The sequence below is a fragment of the Zonotrichia leucophrys genome, chromosome 2 (genome assembly GCF_028769735.1).
Source record: "Zonotrichia leucophrys gambelii isolate GWCS_2022_RI chromosome 2, RI_Zleu_2.0, whole genome shotgun sequence".
Taxonomy (NCBI): domain Eukaryota; kingdom Metazoa; phylum Chordata; class Aves; order Passeriformes; family Passerellidae; genus Zonotrichia; species Zonotrichia leucophrys.
In genome coordinates this window covers 91,351,347-91,366,669 of record NC_088171.1, presented here as the reverse complement: position 1 = coordinate 91,366,669, position 15,323 = coordinate 91,351,347, and the positions used below count along the sequence as shown (strand labels likewise).

The 15,323-nt window shown below is 35.7% G+C and overlaps 1 protein-coding gene across 2 annotated transcripts in view; it reads right to left on the bottom strand.

Moving 5' to 3' along the window:
* The window catches only part of GABBR2 (gamma-aminobutyric acid type B receptor subunit 2), a 458,014-nt gene that overhangs the window by 228,632 nt on the left and 214,059 nt on the right, over nucleotides 1-15,323 (bottom strand). For both annotated transcript variants that reach the window (XM_064705661.1, XM_064705659.1), the window contains exons 4-7: nucleotides 14,948-15,049; nucleotides 9,555-9,620; nucleotides 4,028-4,219; nucleotides 2,671-2,907 (exon numbers count right to left, since the gene is read on the bottom strand). In XM_064705661.1, coding sequence (XP_064561731.1) covers nucleotides 2,671-2,907; nucleotides 4,028-4,219; nucleotides 9,555-9,620; nucleotides 14,948-15,049 — 597 coding nt within the window. The remainder of the gene's footprint in view (nucleotides 1-2,670; nucleotides 2,908-4,027; nucleotides 4,220-9,554; nucleotides 9,621-14,947; nucleotides 15,050-15,323) is intronic.

The following is a 15,323-nucleotide window of genomic DNA, read 5'->3' as shown; positions in this document are numbered from 1 at the left end:
CCACAACACTCTCCCCACTCAGTGGTTCTGTCTTCTATAAATAATTTCAAAGAAAATGAAAACTGGGTAAAGGGATTTATTATTTATGACATGACAGTGTTTCTGATATCATATTCACAGAAAGCATAGAAAAAGCTACTTAGTAGATTTTCCAGTTTTAGATTCTTGTCTACAGCTTGTTGTTTATCTTTTCTAATCTAACAAGTAACAACATAGTTTATTATTGGATGAGTCTTTGAATATGGATAAGATTTAGCCTCCCTTTTGTTTCTTCTTTTTTTTTTTCCCAAAATTCACTTTATATTTGGCACAGATAATCTTGAATAAAGGAATGTCCTTTTCCTGTTTAGAAAAAGTTTTTAAAAATAGACTGTAAAACAATTTTTATTAAAAGAAATATTCTGGGAAAAAAATGAAATTAGATTTAGCACTCCAAGACTTAAAAATCATATTCCAGTGAAGGTTTTAAATTAGGTTACAAATGACAGCAATTTATTAGGCTGAAGAATAAAAAGTTTTAAAGTATTTCTGGTAAAAATCATTCTGCTCCTTCAGCTTCAACTTTCTGAACACTACAATGCAAAATTAAGAATATTCTTCTAAAACTATTTTTTCTTCATGCTGTCTGGAAAAGCCTGAGCATTGTGTGTTGTAATTATGCCCTAAGAAAGCATAGTTGCTATAGACTTTCTTCTCTCCATATCTCTCTCACTAAAATGTTTTTGTGGATTACAGGTACAGGAAGCATGATCCTTGCAATTACCAGATTTGGGCTTTGCATTGTCATTATGATTTGGTTGAACAATGATAAAGAGAAATATTTTACCAAGCACCTCAGACAGGTACTAAATACAGTGCATAATCGTGCAGTAATTTCTCTGAAAACCATTATACATGAGACAATAAAGTAAGCAAACATAGCTGAATGTGGCTGTTGAAGCTTTGATTCATTCCCTCCCTAAAGGGACGCTTGTGAGATTTTGCTGGTGTCTCTGAAACTAGTAAAAAAGAGCTTTCTTTCAATTTTAGATTTTTTGGGTTTGATTTTGTTGGGTTTTTTTGTTGTTGTTGTTGGAGAGGAAGCAGTGAAGAGTAATTAAGCAATGCTAATGAAAACTATCAATTTCACCATAACTGTCTGCAAAACTAAACAGAAGGCAAAAAGGATAAGAAAAAATCAAACCAAAAACAAACCAAAAAGGAACTACACAGCAATATTCAATGTCAAGCCTATTGATAGATATCATACATGGAATAATGCAGGGCAAATATAACTGAGTCTGGTTCATAGCTACTACTGTCTGAAAGCTTCATCAAAGATCCAGTCCTGCTCTGGATACAATGGAATAACAAATTCTTTTGCTGAAACTTTCAGTCTAATTCATGTAAAAAGAAATCAAAATTCATATTGTGCAAGCAACTAGATACAAGTATTTTCTTACCATGTGGTTGGTTCTTACTTAGAAATTCTGAATTAGTTTCAATTGGTGTACCACATCACAGAAAGCTTTTTCAGCAATTAACAAGGACACCAAAAGGTTGAGCCTTTACACTTTGTTGATGTATTTGTGCAGGCATTTCCTCCTTGAACCAGTTTTTGACATGTATGACAACCTTAGTTCTGGTACTTCAACGAGTTTAGATCTTAATTGATATCCAAGGCAGTTTGTTCTAATATGGGGACAGGATTTCACCAGCTCCCTCCAGCCTTCTCCGTGCTCTTGCTGCAAGGAGATGTCCCTCTGTGCACCACTGAAATGCACTTTTCTTCAAACACTGTTTTCCTTATCTAGCCATATTGCAGACCAAGCACAACAGAGCATGTTCCAGTAGGCTCCTTGTTGCGGATATTGCAAACTCCAAAGACCATTTTCCCCAAAATGGAGTCTGCTCATGTCTCTTGGTGAAGTCTGCACACTCCTGAACACATATGCGCCACTAACTTCCAACTGATGTTTCCTCAGATTCAATTAAGCAATAAAGAAGCTTTAAGACCACACTCCTAGTGCCTGTTTTTCTCTGCTAAAAAGCAGAAGAAAGTAAATAAATTCTAAAAAAACCCCGAAAAACAAAAAAACTAGGGGTTTGCAATTGTACAATTGAAATCAGAATGAAGATACTATTGTATATGAACAGTTCTTAAGTCAATGTGAGCATGCTTTGTACTTGACTGTGAAAAAATACAAATTATAAATAAATTTAAATCACAACTGAAGCATGTTGCAAGAATATCTAGGATGTACAGCACTGGAGTTAGAGACAGTGTACTATAGCCTATTTCCAAACCTAAATGATGGACAGAAATATGTATTCTCAGATCACATTCCAGCTACTCCTTAAATGCTAAAAAAATTTCCTTAAAAGGTCACTGCAGCTTGCAAAACTTGTGGTTCCCTTGAGACTACTCTGATTTGTTAATTCGGATGACATTCATGCTTAAAAATCTGATAACTGAGGAATTGTACAGTGTCATCCCTTGGCATCTGAAGACAGGTAATGAGCAAGACTGTCAAGGCATTACTTTTTAATATAAAGTGGAACTGGAAGCTCTGAAATAGAAGAAATAAACAATTCTGTCTCTTTTTCAAGAGTACTTGATATTTAATACTTGTTTCAATTACACAAAATCACAAGCCTCCTGCATCCCACAATTATCTGATGAGGACTTACCGTTACTCCAAAGAACCTGGTTTCATTCATAGCGTTCAGAAAAATGTTGCCGAGTTTTTGATTTGAGTAGTTAAAATCTTCAATTTTTTGGTGCTTGTTGGTAGCATTCAGGTAATTCATTGCCCTCTGTAGAGTCCGGGCAATCACCCATATTCCATCATAGGCATAACCATGAAATTTGCTGGATTGCCCATCACCACGTCTAGCATTGTATTCCTTTTCATACTGCTGTGGAGTCTACAGAGGAGAGAAAATTCAGTTTTACCTCAATACTTAACTTTTTACAGAGTTGAATCTAAATCAACACCTCAAACTGCACCCTTCAATTCAGAGTTGTGCATAACTAATATAGAAAAGGCCTCCGAAATAAAAATTATGAAAGAAAATAAAATTCAAGAAACATGTATTGCTTGGTTTAAAAACTGCTGGTGAGATCAGGAAGGAGAACTAAGAGACAGAGATACTGAAAGCAGTTGTACTGCCTCACCGTATAAATGACAACTTGCTGTATTTTACTTTTGTACAAAAGGCTCCAATTCAACCAAAACTGTACACTGGTGAGCCATAATACTGGAACAGGGAATAAGTCTCTATCCCTGCAAATTAGTGGTCTGATTACACTTTACAGGATAACACAAATCAAATAACCTTTACTTGAGCAAGCGTTTGCTCAGTATGAAATTTTGAGTGGCAATTTTACAAGTTCACCATGCTCTGGATGGTGTGCCATCATATGATGAGCTACCCTTCCGTAAAGTTGCCTTTCATGCTCACTCAGTAAGGCATGAGAGGCAGATGGAAAAAAAAGAAGAAAAGCAGCAAAATCAAGCATGTTTATTCATTGGTCAGAGTTTGTATGGATTTGTTCTATGATAAAATTTTATGTGCTTTATAGAAACACCATATATTTTTATATTTAAAACAAGCCTCACCTCCTGCCCCCTAGTTCTGAGAGACACAAATCACCATTCAAATTGGCCATTTGCAGAATAGGTTTAAATATAAGAGTTTCCTGTTTCTGTGCTTAACTATTTAACTTGAAGTGACACCGCACATGATACTAAAGACTGTAGTTTAAACTTTAATGTACATTTAACTGTAATGTTCAGACAGGGGAAAGAGGGCAGATTTGAAGCAAGTGACTTCATTGCTTTCTTACCCTGTAAAGAATTAGATTTGTTTTGGAAATATTTTAAAATTGCTAACTAGTGGAAAGAAGTGAAACTAACTGTGATGACTTCCAGGTCACTTGGTAGAAGAGCCCTTTAGCTTCACCTCCTTCCTTGGTGCTTTACTGTGCCAGCCCAGCAGTGAGACAATTGATGGTACAGTAAAATAGATGAAGAAAAATACTAACCCTTCCTGATATAGTCTTATTTGTTTTTGAGCTGAGAGGCTCAAAATCCACTCCAATATAACCTTCCATGGCTGCAAGAAGATTTTTGCTGAGACACTGTGAAGAATTAATCCAGGCTTCCCACCAAAGATTTTCATACCACCCTGGAATAATCCACTGATATTTGCTGCCATACATTTCTTCATCATAAGCCTGCAAAAAAAGAAAGACAGAAAATATAATGGACTTTGTAATAGAGGTATTGAACATAAAACCAATTGCTTTTGGTTAACTTTTTTTTCATTATTAATGACATGATGGTGTAATTGGAGTACACAACTATTTTAAACAATTTTGAATAATTATTTGCTAATAATGAAGACTTTTTTTGAAGACTCCTGACTTTAGAATTCAGGAAATGAGAATTTACTAAACCCTGTTTTTCTTTCAGGGGATCATTTCCTAAAAAACAGACAAATGAAACTGTGTTCTAGAACTGAGAGAGTTAAAGAACAACACAAACAGAAGGCACAGCTTTCCACAGAAAGTTCTTTATAACAGAACTATTACATGAGTGACAGAACTACCATGCTACCATATTTAAATTAAGTAATTATCACCCTTAAATCAATCTAAGGACTAGATTACCAAGAAAACTTGGATCATAGGCAGCATTGAATCACGTGGCAAATATGAATTAGGTGACTGCTAAAATCAGACCACAGTAACATTAAATTAGCAGTTCCTTCTGAGGAGCATGAGTGAATAGTGAATTGATAGAGCAAAATCTTAATGATTTTTTTTTTCTCAGCAACAACTTTCTTCATGTGAAATTCTGTATTTTTGTAATACTGAATACAGGCAATAGTAGTCCAAGGAACTGAGATCATAGTTAGCTCCTTTCAATACTTAGCAGATACATATAACAGGAAACAGAAATACTTTCTTAGTCAGGCACATATGCTGTTGTACCTAAAAGCTGACGTATTCTCAAATATTCTCTTTGATTGGGAAGAGTGTTTTAGGATAAATTTAGCAAATTTTATCTCAGATGTTTCTCTCACTGTCTTGCAACCAGATATTTTTCTTCTGACATTTCAGTCATACTCCATTTCAAAACTGCAGGTTTCATGCTTCTTTGGCTCCTAACACAAGCAATACTTGAGATAGAAAGCCTAAGATAAAAATTCTAATTTTTAGAAATACATAGTGCAAGCTTAGAGCTCTTAACAGAAAAACTGCTTCTTTTTCACAAAAAAAATTACGGAAGGAGGAAATTATAAGAATGCAAACAGGACATATTAGTCATTCTGAAATAACTGTTTTGAAAAGTATCCCAAAGATCATACAAAAAGCCTATCAGAGAAATAAAGATCAATAACAGAATATATGAAATAGGAAAACCTCCTAAATATGTTAATACCCAAATTAAAAATGGGCTTCAAGTCTGTGAAGTCTATTATAATGGTGCCAACTCAGTTCATAACAGCATTGTGCACAAAGCAGATTTATTTGGCCCCTGGTTGCAGAAGCTTTTGTTCAGACAAAATCAAATTTCATGCCTTTGTATACAAAGCTGCCTGAAAGTCTTGTCTGAAACCTGGTGTCTCGTATCTCATATATTACTTATTCCACAATCCACATAAATAGTTTGTCTCTTGCTTGTTGATTTGCCCTTCCAAAATCATATCTGCTTCTGTCCTCCTACCCACCTGCACAGCTACAGCGACCCTGAATTCCAGGGCTACCTGCAAGGGAAACATCAATTCCATCCGGCAGTACTCCCTTCTAAAAGAGTTTGCATTATACAGTTAGGTCATTCAAGACCTTTCAGTCACTCAGTGTTTTTTATCTGACAGTTTTCGAATCATGAGGATGCAAACTGACACAGAATAGTGCTTTTAGGGAAGAACAGTCTTATGTAGCTTCCCCTGCTCTATAGAGATTAAAGTATCAAATTGTGTGTTGCCAGAAAGTATTGGCTGTGAGCTATTCTGAAATTAGAGCTGCTGGAAATTTTCTGTTTGCATAAGCACTTGTACTGTTTCCTGCATAATCTGTGAATGCCCTGGAAAATGAGCTGAAAATTGAAAGTTTCAAAATAGCCAGAAATTTCATCCTAGAAACAAGGGATCATTCCCAACATGGTTGCCTGAAAGACTGGTTACACTTTCACATTTCTGCAACAATCTGGTATAACAAAAGGCAAAACAAACACTTTAAGAGCTGTCAGCTCTTCCTTTGAGACATGGTGGAATGACAGGGCTTGAAAGGTAGCCTGGGAAAGGCAAAAGTAGGAAGAAAATCAGATCCTCTGAGGCTCAGCACCATGATCACGCAGTGATTTTTCTAGTGACAGCACAGCTGACAGTATTCAGACATTTCAGTGTTTGTGTCCCAGAAGACTTATTGCAAAATAATGCTTTTTTTGCCACCATTTTCTCCCTGTTGATTCTGCTAAATGGAGATGATTTTGATGCTTAAAAGATGCAAGTACTTGAAACACATGGATCTTTCTTGTTTGAGTGCTCATAGACCAATACTTACAATTTTCAGTTTCTAAGGGGAAGATTTTTTGGCAAACGAGCAAGCTGAAGAAGGTTTGCACATGCTTTGTACCACCAGAACAGCATAAAGTAGTCATACATTTTCCTTAATCTTTCTCCCATGCCCTATGTAGAATGCAAAGCCCTGAGTTGCTGTCAAGCAGCCAGGAAACTGTCATGGACAATTTCTGACCTTGCGAAACTGAATTTTTATTTTTTTCTTTTAAAAAAAAATTCTTTCTTTTCATTCTTGTTTCAATCCATAAATAAATGCTTATTTACAACAAAGAGATTCATGCAATAGAGATTTCTTATGTGTAGCAAACAAATACTGGCAATTTGTTGATTGTTGAAGTACTAAGTTTTGACCAAAAGGCTCTAATTTCTATTCCAAGAAAACATCACATTCATCCCACAGAGGTGAAAATGAATTATAAAGCTAAGATTTCCCATAGAACTAAAATTGTTCACTGTTTTTGACACTGGTGATAAATGAACAGCTAAACTTATTTAAATCCTTGCAGGAAAGACGTGCCAAAGACTCACTTTGGCTTGAACCAGTCCTGTCCTGTATTTAAAGTTTGCTACTGAATTTTACTATCTTTTAGTCCAATTTCTTGGTGTGGGTGTTGGTCTCTTCTTCCAAACTACAAGGAATAGGAAAAGAGGAAATGATCTGAAGTTGCAATAGAGGTGATTTAGATTCGATATTAAGAAAGGATTATCAGGGACCAGGGAAGAAGTTGAGTCACCATCACAGGAGGCATTCAAAAGATGTGCAGATGAGGCACTTAGGGACATTACTACGTGGTGGACTTGGCCAGTGCTGGATTAATGGCTGGACTTGACCATCTTAAAGGTCTTTTACAACCTAAATGGTTCTATGATCTTATATAAACTCCTATGGATGTCCTGAGGAAACCTCACAGAATAAGACTGCTGAATCCAGGCAGAAAAGAGGGGCAAACTTTAAAGGTTTTACCACCTGCATAAGTCAGTACCAAATTATATTTAGGATAAAACAACAATCAGGAAAAAAAAAATATTGCATTAGGGAAAAAGCATCTTCCTTTAACAAATTCAAAGCCTTTTTCTGACTGACATCAGCAACCTTGCAGAATATAACAAGGAATCACAAGTGAAATCTGTCTGAAGATACACCTGAAAAAGAAGAGTTAAAGAAATTGTAAAATATAAATTACTGTGCTCTTAGGCATATATCTGTAGGAGTGCATGAGTCAACAATATATTTTATGAATAATAACAAGCTTTATGACATATTGTAGCGCATTAATATATAAATGACCTACTTTGAACTGCCCTCTCCTGCATTCAGTCTCCTGCTGAAACTCTCACATAAATACATTTAAACAAGCCTAAATACATGATATTTCAGATTTCTCCAGGCTCCAAAAAAAATCCACCTTATTATTTTTGACACTAATGTACTTTAGAAGCAGCCATCATGCTTTAAACCGCTGAGAGTTACACGCATTTTCCACATTCACACCAAACCGTGGCCACAGAAACCTGCGGCCGGTGCTCGTGTGACAGAGACATCCTCTCCCTGGAACCCTTCATTTGACAGTGATGCAGACTAAAAGACAGCCTGCCCCTCTAAGGAATTCTAAGAATTTCTTCAGTGGCCTCACATGAACATGGATTTGGAAGAGTATTCTAGAGAAATGCAACTAGAAGTTAAGGGCAACTAGAAATGAGGCCAGTTTCTTGCTAATGTTGGATTGGAAGATAATTCTGACCAGGACCCCTCTGCTGGGGAAATGCAGCCCCACCCAAAGAGATCTGAGGAGGATCTGGGCTGAAGAAGTACCATTCTTTCTTCCAGGAATGAAAAAATAGGAGATTATCTCTGTCAATCCAATTTAAATGGCAGTACAAAAAGATCTCTAAATAAAGACCTATAAGAGATGAGAAGAATGAAAAATAAAATAATGCATTCCATTTCCTTTTGGATGAAAACAGATTTTGTTCCTTCCAAATATATTCTACAATCTCCTTTCCAAATTTTGCCACCAACTGGGACAGCTGCTGAGTAAGAGCCAAAATGCATCTGAGACACATGTAGCAGTCAGATTTTGAACTTCTGCCTTCACTTTCCTTCCAAGGATAGGTAACTGCCTCACTAAGTGAACGCTAAAAAAAACCCTTGGAAATTTAGATACTGTCTTTATTGCTTTTCCATTATATTTACTGTGTTTTGTGATTAATCTAACTATTTAGACTGTGAGAACTTAATACTTAGGCCACTAAAATCTTTCTCTTTTGGATTTTTTTCAGGTTGGTGCAAGTATAGATCCACATTTTAGTCCTGCTACTTTTAATTGCCATAACAGTGGATAGGTTTGCAGCACATTCGCATAAACAAATGGTGAGGATAGGGAATATTATGTTTGCTAGTCTTACTGCTATGGTTAAAAAAACTTTATTTTTTATCAACTAATATTTGCTTTCATGTAATACAAGCAAAATGTACAGCAGTCAGATGGGAAGGACAACTGTACAATTAGCAACATTTTCAGCAGCAGAAATTATTAGTGTTGCTGAGTTAGGATGTATAGGAACTGGCTTGAATTTCTTATTCTTTAAAAGCAAAACATGGCAAGCCCGTACACACAGATATTATCTCCAGAACACAGCTCTTGGACAAGACTGAGATCCTGCAGTTCTCTCTCTATCTGCTGCAGCATATGCAAGTATTTCTCTGGATCTGATGTGAAGAGAAATGCTCAAGTTTGATTTAGCACTTAATTCCACTACAGGAAAGTAATAAGAAGAAGCTAACCATGCAGTCTATGTCTAAATTTCACTGAAGACGAAGTATTTTATTGAAAGAGAAATGGAACTGCAGATGTGTAACCTCTCTTTAGGATATAAACTTTCACAGAGCTGAAATCCATGAAGAAATGTTTATGCTCAAGTTACTTTTTCATCAAATGCAGCACATTCTTTATTCTGATATGCAATTAAATGTATTTACTTACACAGCAGAAAACTTTCACAGCCATTTCCTCATTAAACTGGCCAAGGATTATCCGAACGTCATTGCCCTGCAGATGGAATAAAATACAGGGCAGTTAAACACAGTCACAGCTTCCAGATACCACTTTAATTGGCCATTCAGATCATGCAGGGAGTTAGCACAGATTACAGCTGCAGACAGAATAATTACAGAACTATTTCATCTTCTATAAATCCAAGAACTTGAAGAACTGCATAAGAAAAACAAAAAGCTGAGGTGTAGAAAATTATTAGTCTATAGTAGTAATGAGAGTAAAACTGATACTACAGTCAAATATTAGTATTCAATAACACTAAAATATCAAATATTCTTTTGCTTCTTTGCAATATTTCTTCTACAATTTTGTGTATTAGAACCAGTTGAAGACATGAACTTATCACTGTCTGCATGAAATAAAACTGCAAAATTAACAAATGAGATTTGTGAGATCAAATGCCTTGATATTTCACCTGCTTTAGTAATTTTTAAAAGCTTTACACATACAGTACCTTCTCTACAGTAACTACAACCCATTGTCAACTCCCTCTCTACTCCCTCCCACCTCCACACATTAAAAAAATCATCACAGTTTAAGAACCTATGACTGAAGTCCAAAGACAATTTTACTTTCATACTTAGAAACATATTAAGAGAGTCTTCCTAAATATAGGAACACATGCAGGAAAATATTACTCCAGGAACAGGACTAACCTCTCCCTAACATGAAAAATTACTTCTAATATCCATAAAACACACTTTTATGGCTTCACATTACTTTTTCTTTCACACAATGGCACAGTTCTCTGCAAAAGCTTGAGCAAATCAAATTTTTCATTTCTTTCATATAAGACCTGTTTAGAATTACTAATAACTCTTTCCCTCTCCAAAGAAAAAAGAAACATATGTTTCAGCATGATTTTCAGTGGCAAAAAACATTTCAGTTTTAATTAAATCAATTTGTCAAAGATTTTTAGCTCAGATAATTTCACTGTTTATTTCTTGTTCAGCAGAAAAAAATTATGATGGACAGTGCAGTAAGATATTAGAATGCCTCTGTAATTAAATGCATGAAAACAGCATCACTCTTAGCACGGTTTAAATCAGAAATAATGTGATGTGCTTTGCTCATTCTGAACCTGTGCATTTTCAGTAAGCCTGCTCCTCTTCATTTTTATATTTAGCTGCAGACTGATAAAGTAATGTAAATCTTTTTCAAGTGGATTAGATTCTTTATAAACAAATCTAACAAGGTTACATGAAACTAAACAAACAAATTATACAAATTACAGCAACAGTATTACAGTTTTTGTAAGGTCAATAAATAGATTTAGGAATTATGCACAAAAAAAAACCTCACCTCATCTACTATTTCTTTTTTTCACATTTTAAAAATAATTTAGTTATTCTTGGAACCTCAGCTCTGAGTCACTTGACTGCTCTGAACATAAAAATGCAGACTTAATATTTGAAAAAAAAGAGAAGCAGAGTTTGATTAAAAATAAATGGCACAGCACCTAATAATTAAACTTAAAATTGAAGAAATTCCATTTTATAACATGATGAGAACCAATTAAAAGAGCAAACAAACAAACAAAATATGTAAACCGTGTGGCTTCATAAATAATAATCCCAGAGTGCACATGCAGCAATGCTGTCCACTGGCTGTGTGACAACACTCAGACTGAAGTCATAGTGCCTGGGCTGTGTGGTTTCACACCTTAAGACATTGCTTCCACCTGGTTATCACATAATTTGGTATGCAATCATTAATTTTGTGTCAGAACACATATAATTTAGGAGCTAATTTAGGAAAGTCTGTACAACAGCTCTTCCTCTTTCATGCATAGCATCTTCCTCTGTGCACATACTCCTCAGCCTGCCTCTTCTTCTGAACTCCGCCTTTTGCATTCCCTTCCACATTTTCCCCAAATTTTTTCTCAAAGAATTGCATTCAATATTGCAAATCAGCCTGGATCCATTGGATGCCAGGCTTGGGTCTGCTGACTCCATCTCACATAAGACACACTGAAGCTTCAAATTCATGCAACAGCACATAGCTCCAGTCCCTTGCAGAGGTTTTATCTGCACGGACAATGGTGTCTGCACCAAGGTGTGTCAGAGCCGGGTTCACGTCAGTGCTCCTGGGTCAAAGCCCACATTACAGACTCATGCTAGGAGATACATCAGATGCCTGCTGGGAATAACTTCTTTACCCCTTCATTCATACTGTTAACTGACTGTAAACCAGCATGATTTCCTTGCAAGGATATACTATTCCTTTACTCAAGCCCTTGCAGAATGATGCAAGTTAACACAGTGGAACTTCCTCATAGGGATCAAAGAAATCATCCACTGGATCCCAGCAAGTGCCAAGTCTCTTATTCAGAGAGCTGTAAATTGCTTGTATGGAGCTAAAACATATTTGACAGAAGAGGTTTTAATTCATGGAACTAGGCAGGTGATCTACAAGATGATTAAAAACATCCCAGGGGGAAGGCAACTCCCAAAACTGCACTTACATAAAAAGACCAATGTTTAGACTGTTTGCCAGATGGTGAGCTGTCATATTTACTCTTCCTAGAGATTACAGTAGCAATATCAACATTTAAGCTTTGCCCCTCAGTAAGAAATACATATGTTCCCATATGGACTGAAGTTCAAACAAGAAAATGAAGAACAGTTACATTTCATTTACCCACAGTTGTGGCAAACTTTGCATAAAAACATCTTTTATAAATTAAGACTATAGCACAGCCTCAAAAAATAATGACTCTCTCTCTTCTTTCTTTCTTTCTTTCTTTCTTTCTTTCTTTCTTTCTTTCTTTCTTTCTTTCTTTCTTTCTTTCTTTCTTTCTTTCTTTCTTTCTTTCTTTCTTTCTTTCTTTCTTTCTTTCTTTCTTTCTTTCTTTCTTTCTTTCTTTCTTTCTTTCTTTCTTTCTTTCTTTCTTTCTTTCTTTCTTTCTTTCTTTCTTTCTTTCTTTCCCATAGGTGAGGATATTATTTGGCTAATAATTAAAAAATGCCCTGGTAGCACCAGGAGCTAAGTATTAGAAACCCTGAAGAGAGTGAGGATCAACACACCTAAGATGCTTTGCTGAGGGATGAAGAACAACTTGTCTCCTTCACTGCCATTTCTAGCAGCCTCAGACACGAGACACCCTTTAGCCTTTTCAGAATTTTGAGTGATGCACATTATGCTGAAATAGGCAGCTATTTTTTTTCAGCCTTCAGAGCTTCCCTTCTTTGAGCAGATTTTAATCTGCCTCATTTCTAATGAATAACACCACAATGTTGTATTATACAGCTTTTCAGAGAAGGATTGCTACAATATCTCATCTGCCAGGAAAAGTCAACGCCTTGGCAGGCTCTTTATGAGATACCTAAATTGAATAGCTCAGACACTCTGTCTTATCCTTTACCACATATCTGACAGTCAAGAGGTTATCAATAAATCTACAAATCCTGAGTAACTTTGACAAAAGAGGTAGCCACTCTTTCTGCCTTCTAAATGCTTGGATGCCCACTTGAAGAGCTAGAGATAAGCCTCTGACCTTAGCTATGGAATCACTGATGGTGAAGGTGAACCAGAGGACACCAACTCCCACCATACCATGATGCTAATTCTTCTGTCCTACATGCAAGACACAAAGAAGTTGGAAGTAGAAGTATTATTGCTCTTGCAAGTTGTCTGTGCATTCTTAGAATTTTCAAGCATTTACATGGATGTACAAATCCATCCCTTTCTCTGAACACAAAAATTAGTTTTAAAGATATCCTTAAGCTTAAATTTACCTTTTAACTGTGCAGTCAATGCAGTAGAAATTAAGCTGTTACCAAGAGAAATATAAAATATAAAGGTATATTTCTTCAAATCCTGCTAGATTTTACTATTTTCCATTCCATAATCATAAATTTCATCAATTTAAATGTGTTTGCAAAAATAAAATGTAGTTCAGGTAAGCAGATACCAGTTTACTTTAGATATGAGGTTTGCATGTTGAAGAAAGAAATTAACATGATTAGAATTGTTTAGCTAAATTTTGTTTCAAACATGCACCTAAGGACAACTAACCTTATGTTTCTGTCAAGAGCAAGCAATATTCTAGATAATTGCTTGTTTATTATTTTATTAATTTGTTTTGAAGAAGAAATCAAGAGATAACAAATATACTGTAAGTTCAGTCATCTGGAATTCCCTGCAAAACAACCCAGCATGTCATTGATGCAGAGGACAGCTAGGATACCATTGCTTCTTCTGACTTCCAGCCTAAAGATGCATGCTTAATATGCATTTTTTTCCTTGTTATTACACCATTCCTAGCCAAAAATACAGACTTCACTGTAACACCTACTGGAGTCTCTTCAACCCAGACAGGTTTCCAGACAGAAAAAGCTAATTCTCTTAGACTGGACAGACACAAACGGCTTTCCACAAACACAAACTTTACTTATTAATACTTTAAATGCTCAGGCTTACATCTCTAGATTGTGAAAATAATAAAGTCCACTTAGCTTATCATGCTCCAGAACCTTTCCAGCTTCAGTAGTGGTCTAGTCTTACACAGGTCAATATTGCTTTAATGTAATTTTTAAAATATAATATAGTTTATTAAGGTTTTTTTGTAACCTGTTTTACACTATTTAAGCATTTGCCAGATTGTGGTTTTGACTGTGTATCATATGCACTTGATGCCAGAAACAATTTGATCTTCGCCATTTAAAAGTGCTTTCTCCTGCTGTTCAATCATTTTTTTCATGTTCCTGTGCAGTTTAATATTCATCTCTCCTGTGTCTAGTTTATTGCTGGTTGTACTGCATGGGAAGGCTAAAATATAGTTTTAATTTTATGAGATGCCAGAAGTCTAATAAATCAGTATAATAAGAGAAGGATGGGAAATGATTCTGCTACCAAATTTTTTTTTCTTCTTTTTTCCTTATGATTCATTTGAAATCATGCAGATGATGTAAGCAAAGAATTCAATTTAAAATGTATAATGAAGCTAATGGAAAGAGGCTCAATATTCTTTCTACATGATAATTTACCTTAAAAGGGTTCTGGTTCCAAACCTCAAAAGTTTTCACATGGGTACATCATATGTATACATCAACTATGACTGGGGCTTTAACTGCAAATATTAGGCCAGCAACAACTTCCTTTTTTTAGTATCACTATTAGGAACTATTAAAAATATTTACTATACACATAACCTTCATTAACTTAAGAAGGACTTAGGCCCTCACAATGCTATTTTTTGATAATATTATACAACAGAATTCAGTAATACATCATTCTAACACAAATTTCATTACCTTACTCCTCTTCATAGAAAAAAACCCATTACCACTTTCTCTTTTTCATCAAACAGCAACACATACCTTAAGTTTCTTTACACTTGTGCAGGGATCATCGGAAAAACTCTCAGTATCTGAAATCTCGATGTCTTTGCCATCAAGGACGCCAGTCAGATTATTCCTCACCTGTCACAAGTTGAGAAAAAGGCAAACTAGTGAACCGAGAGCCAGTGAGAAGGAAGCAGATGGACTGCATTTATACCTGTAATGACAAGCAATGATCTTGACAATGATATATGCACCCACACAGTTTTTTCCATTTCACTTAAAATGCGATCAAGGCGCTATTCCCCTATGACCACAATCTGCTGTCAATGGCTGCACCACGTAAAGGACTTTACTATGGGTGGCAAAAAAAGTTCACACACAGTCCCACAAACTGAGCTCCCACTTTGTGTCA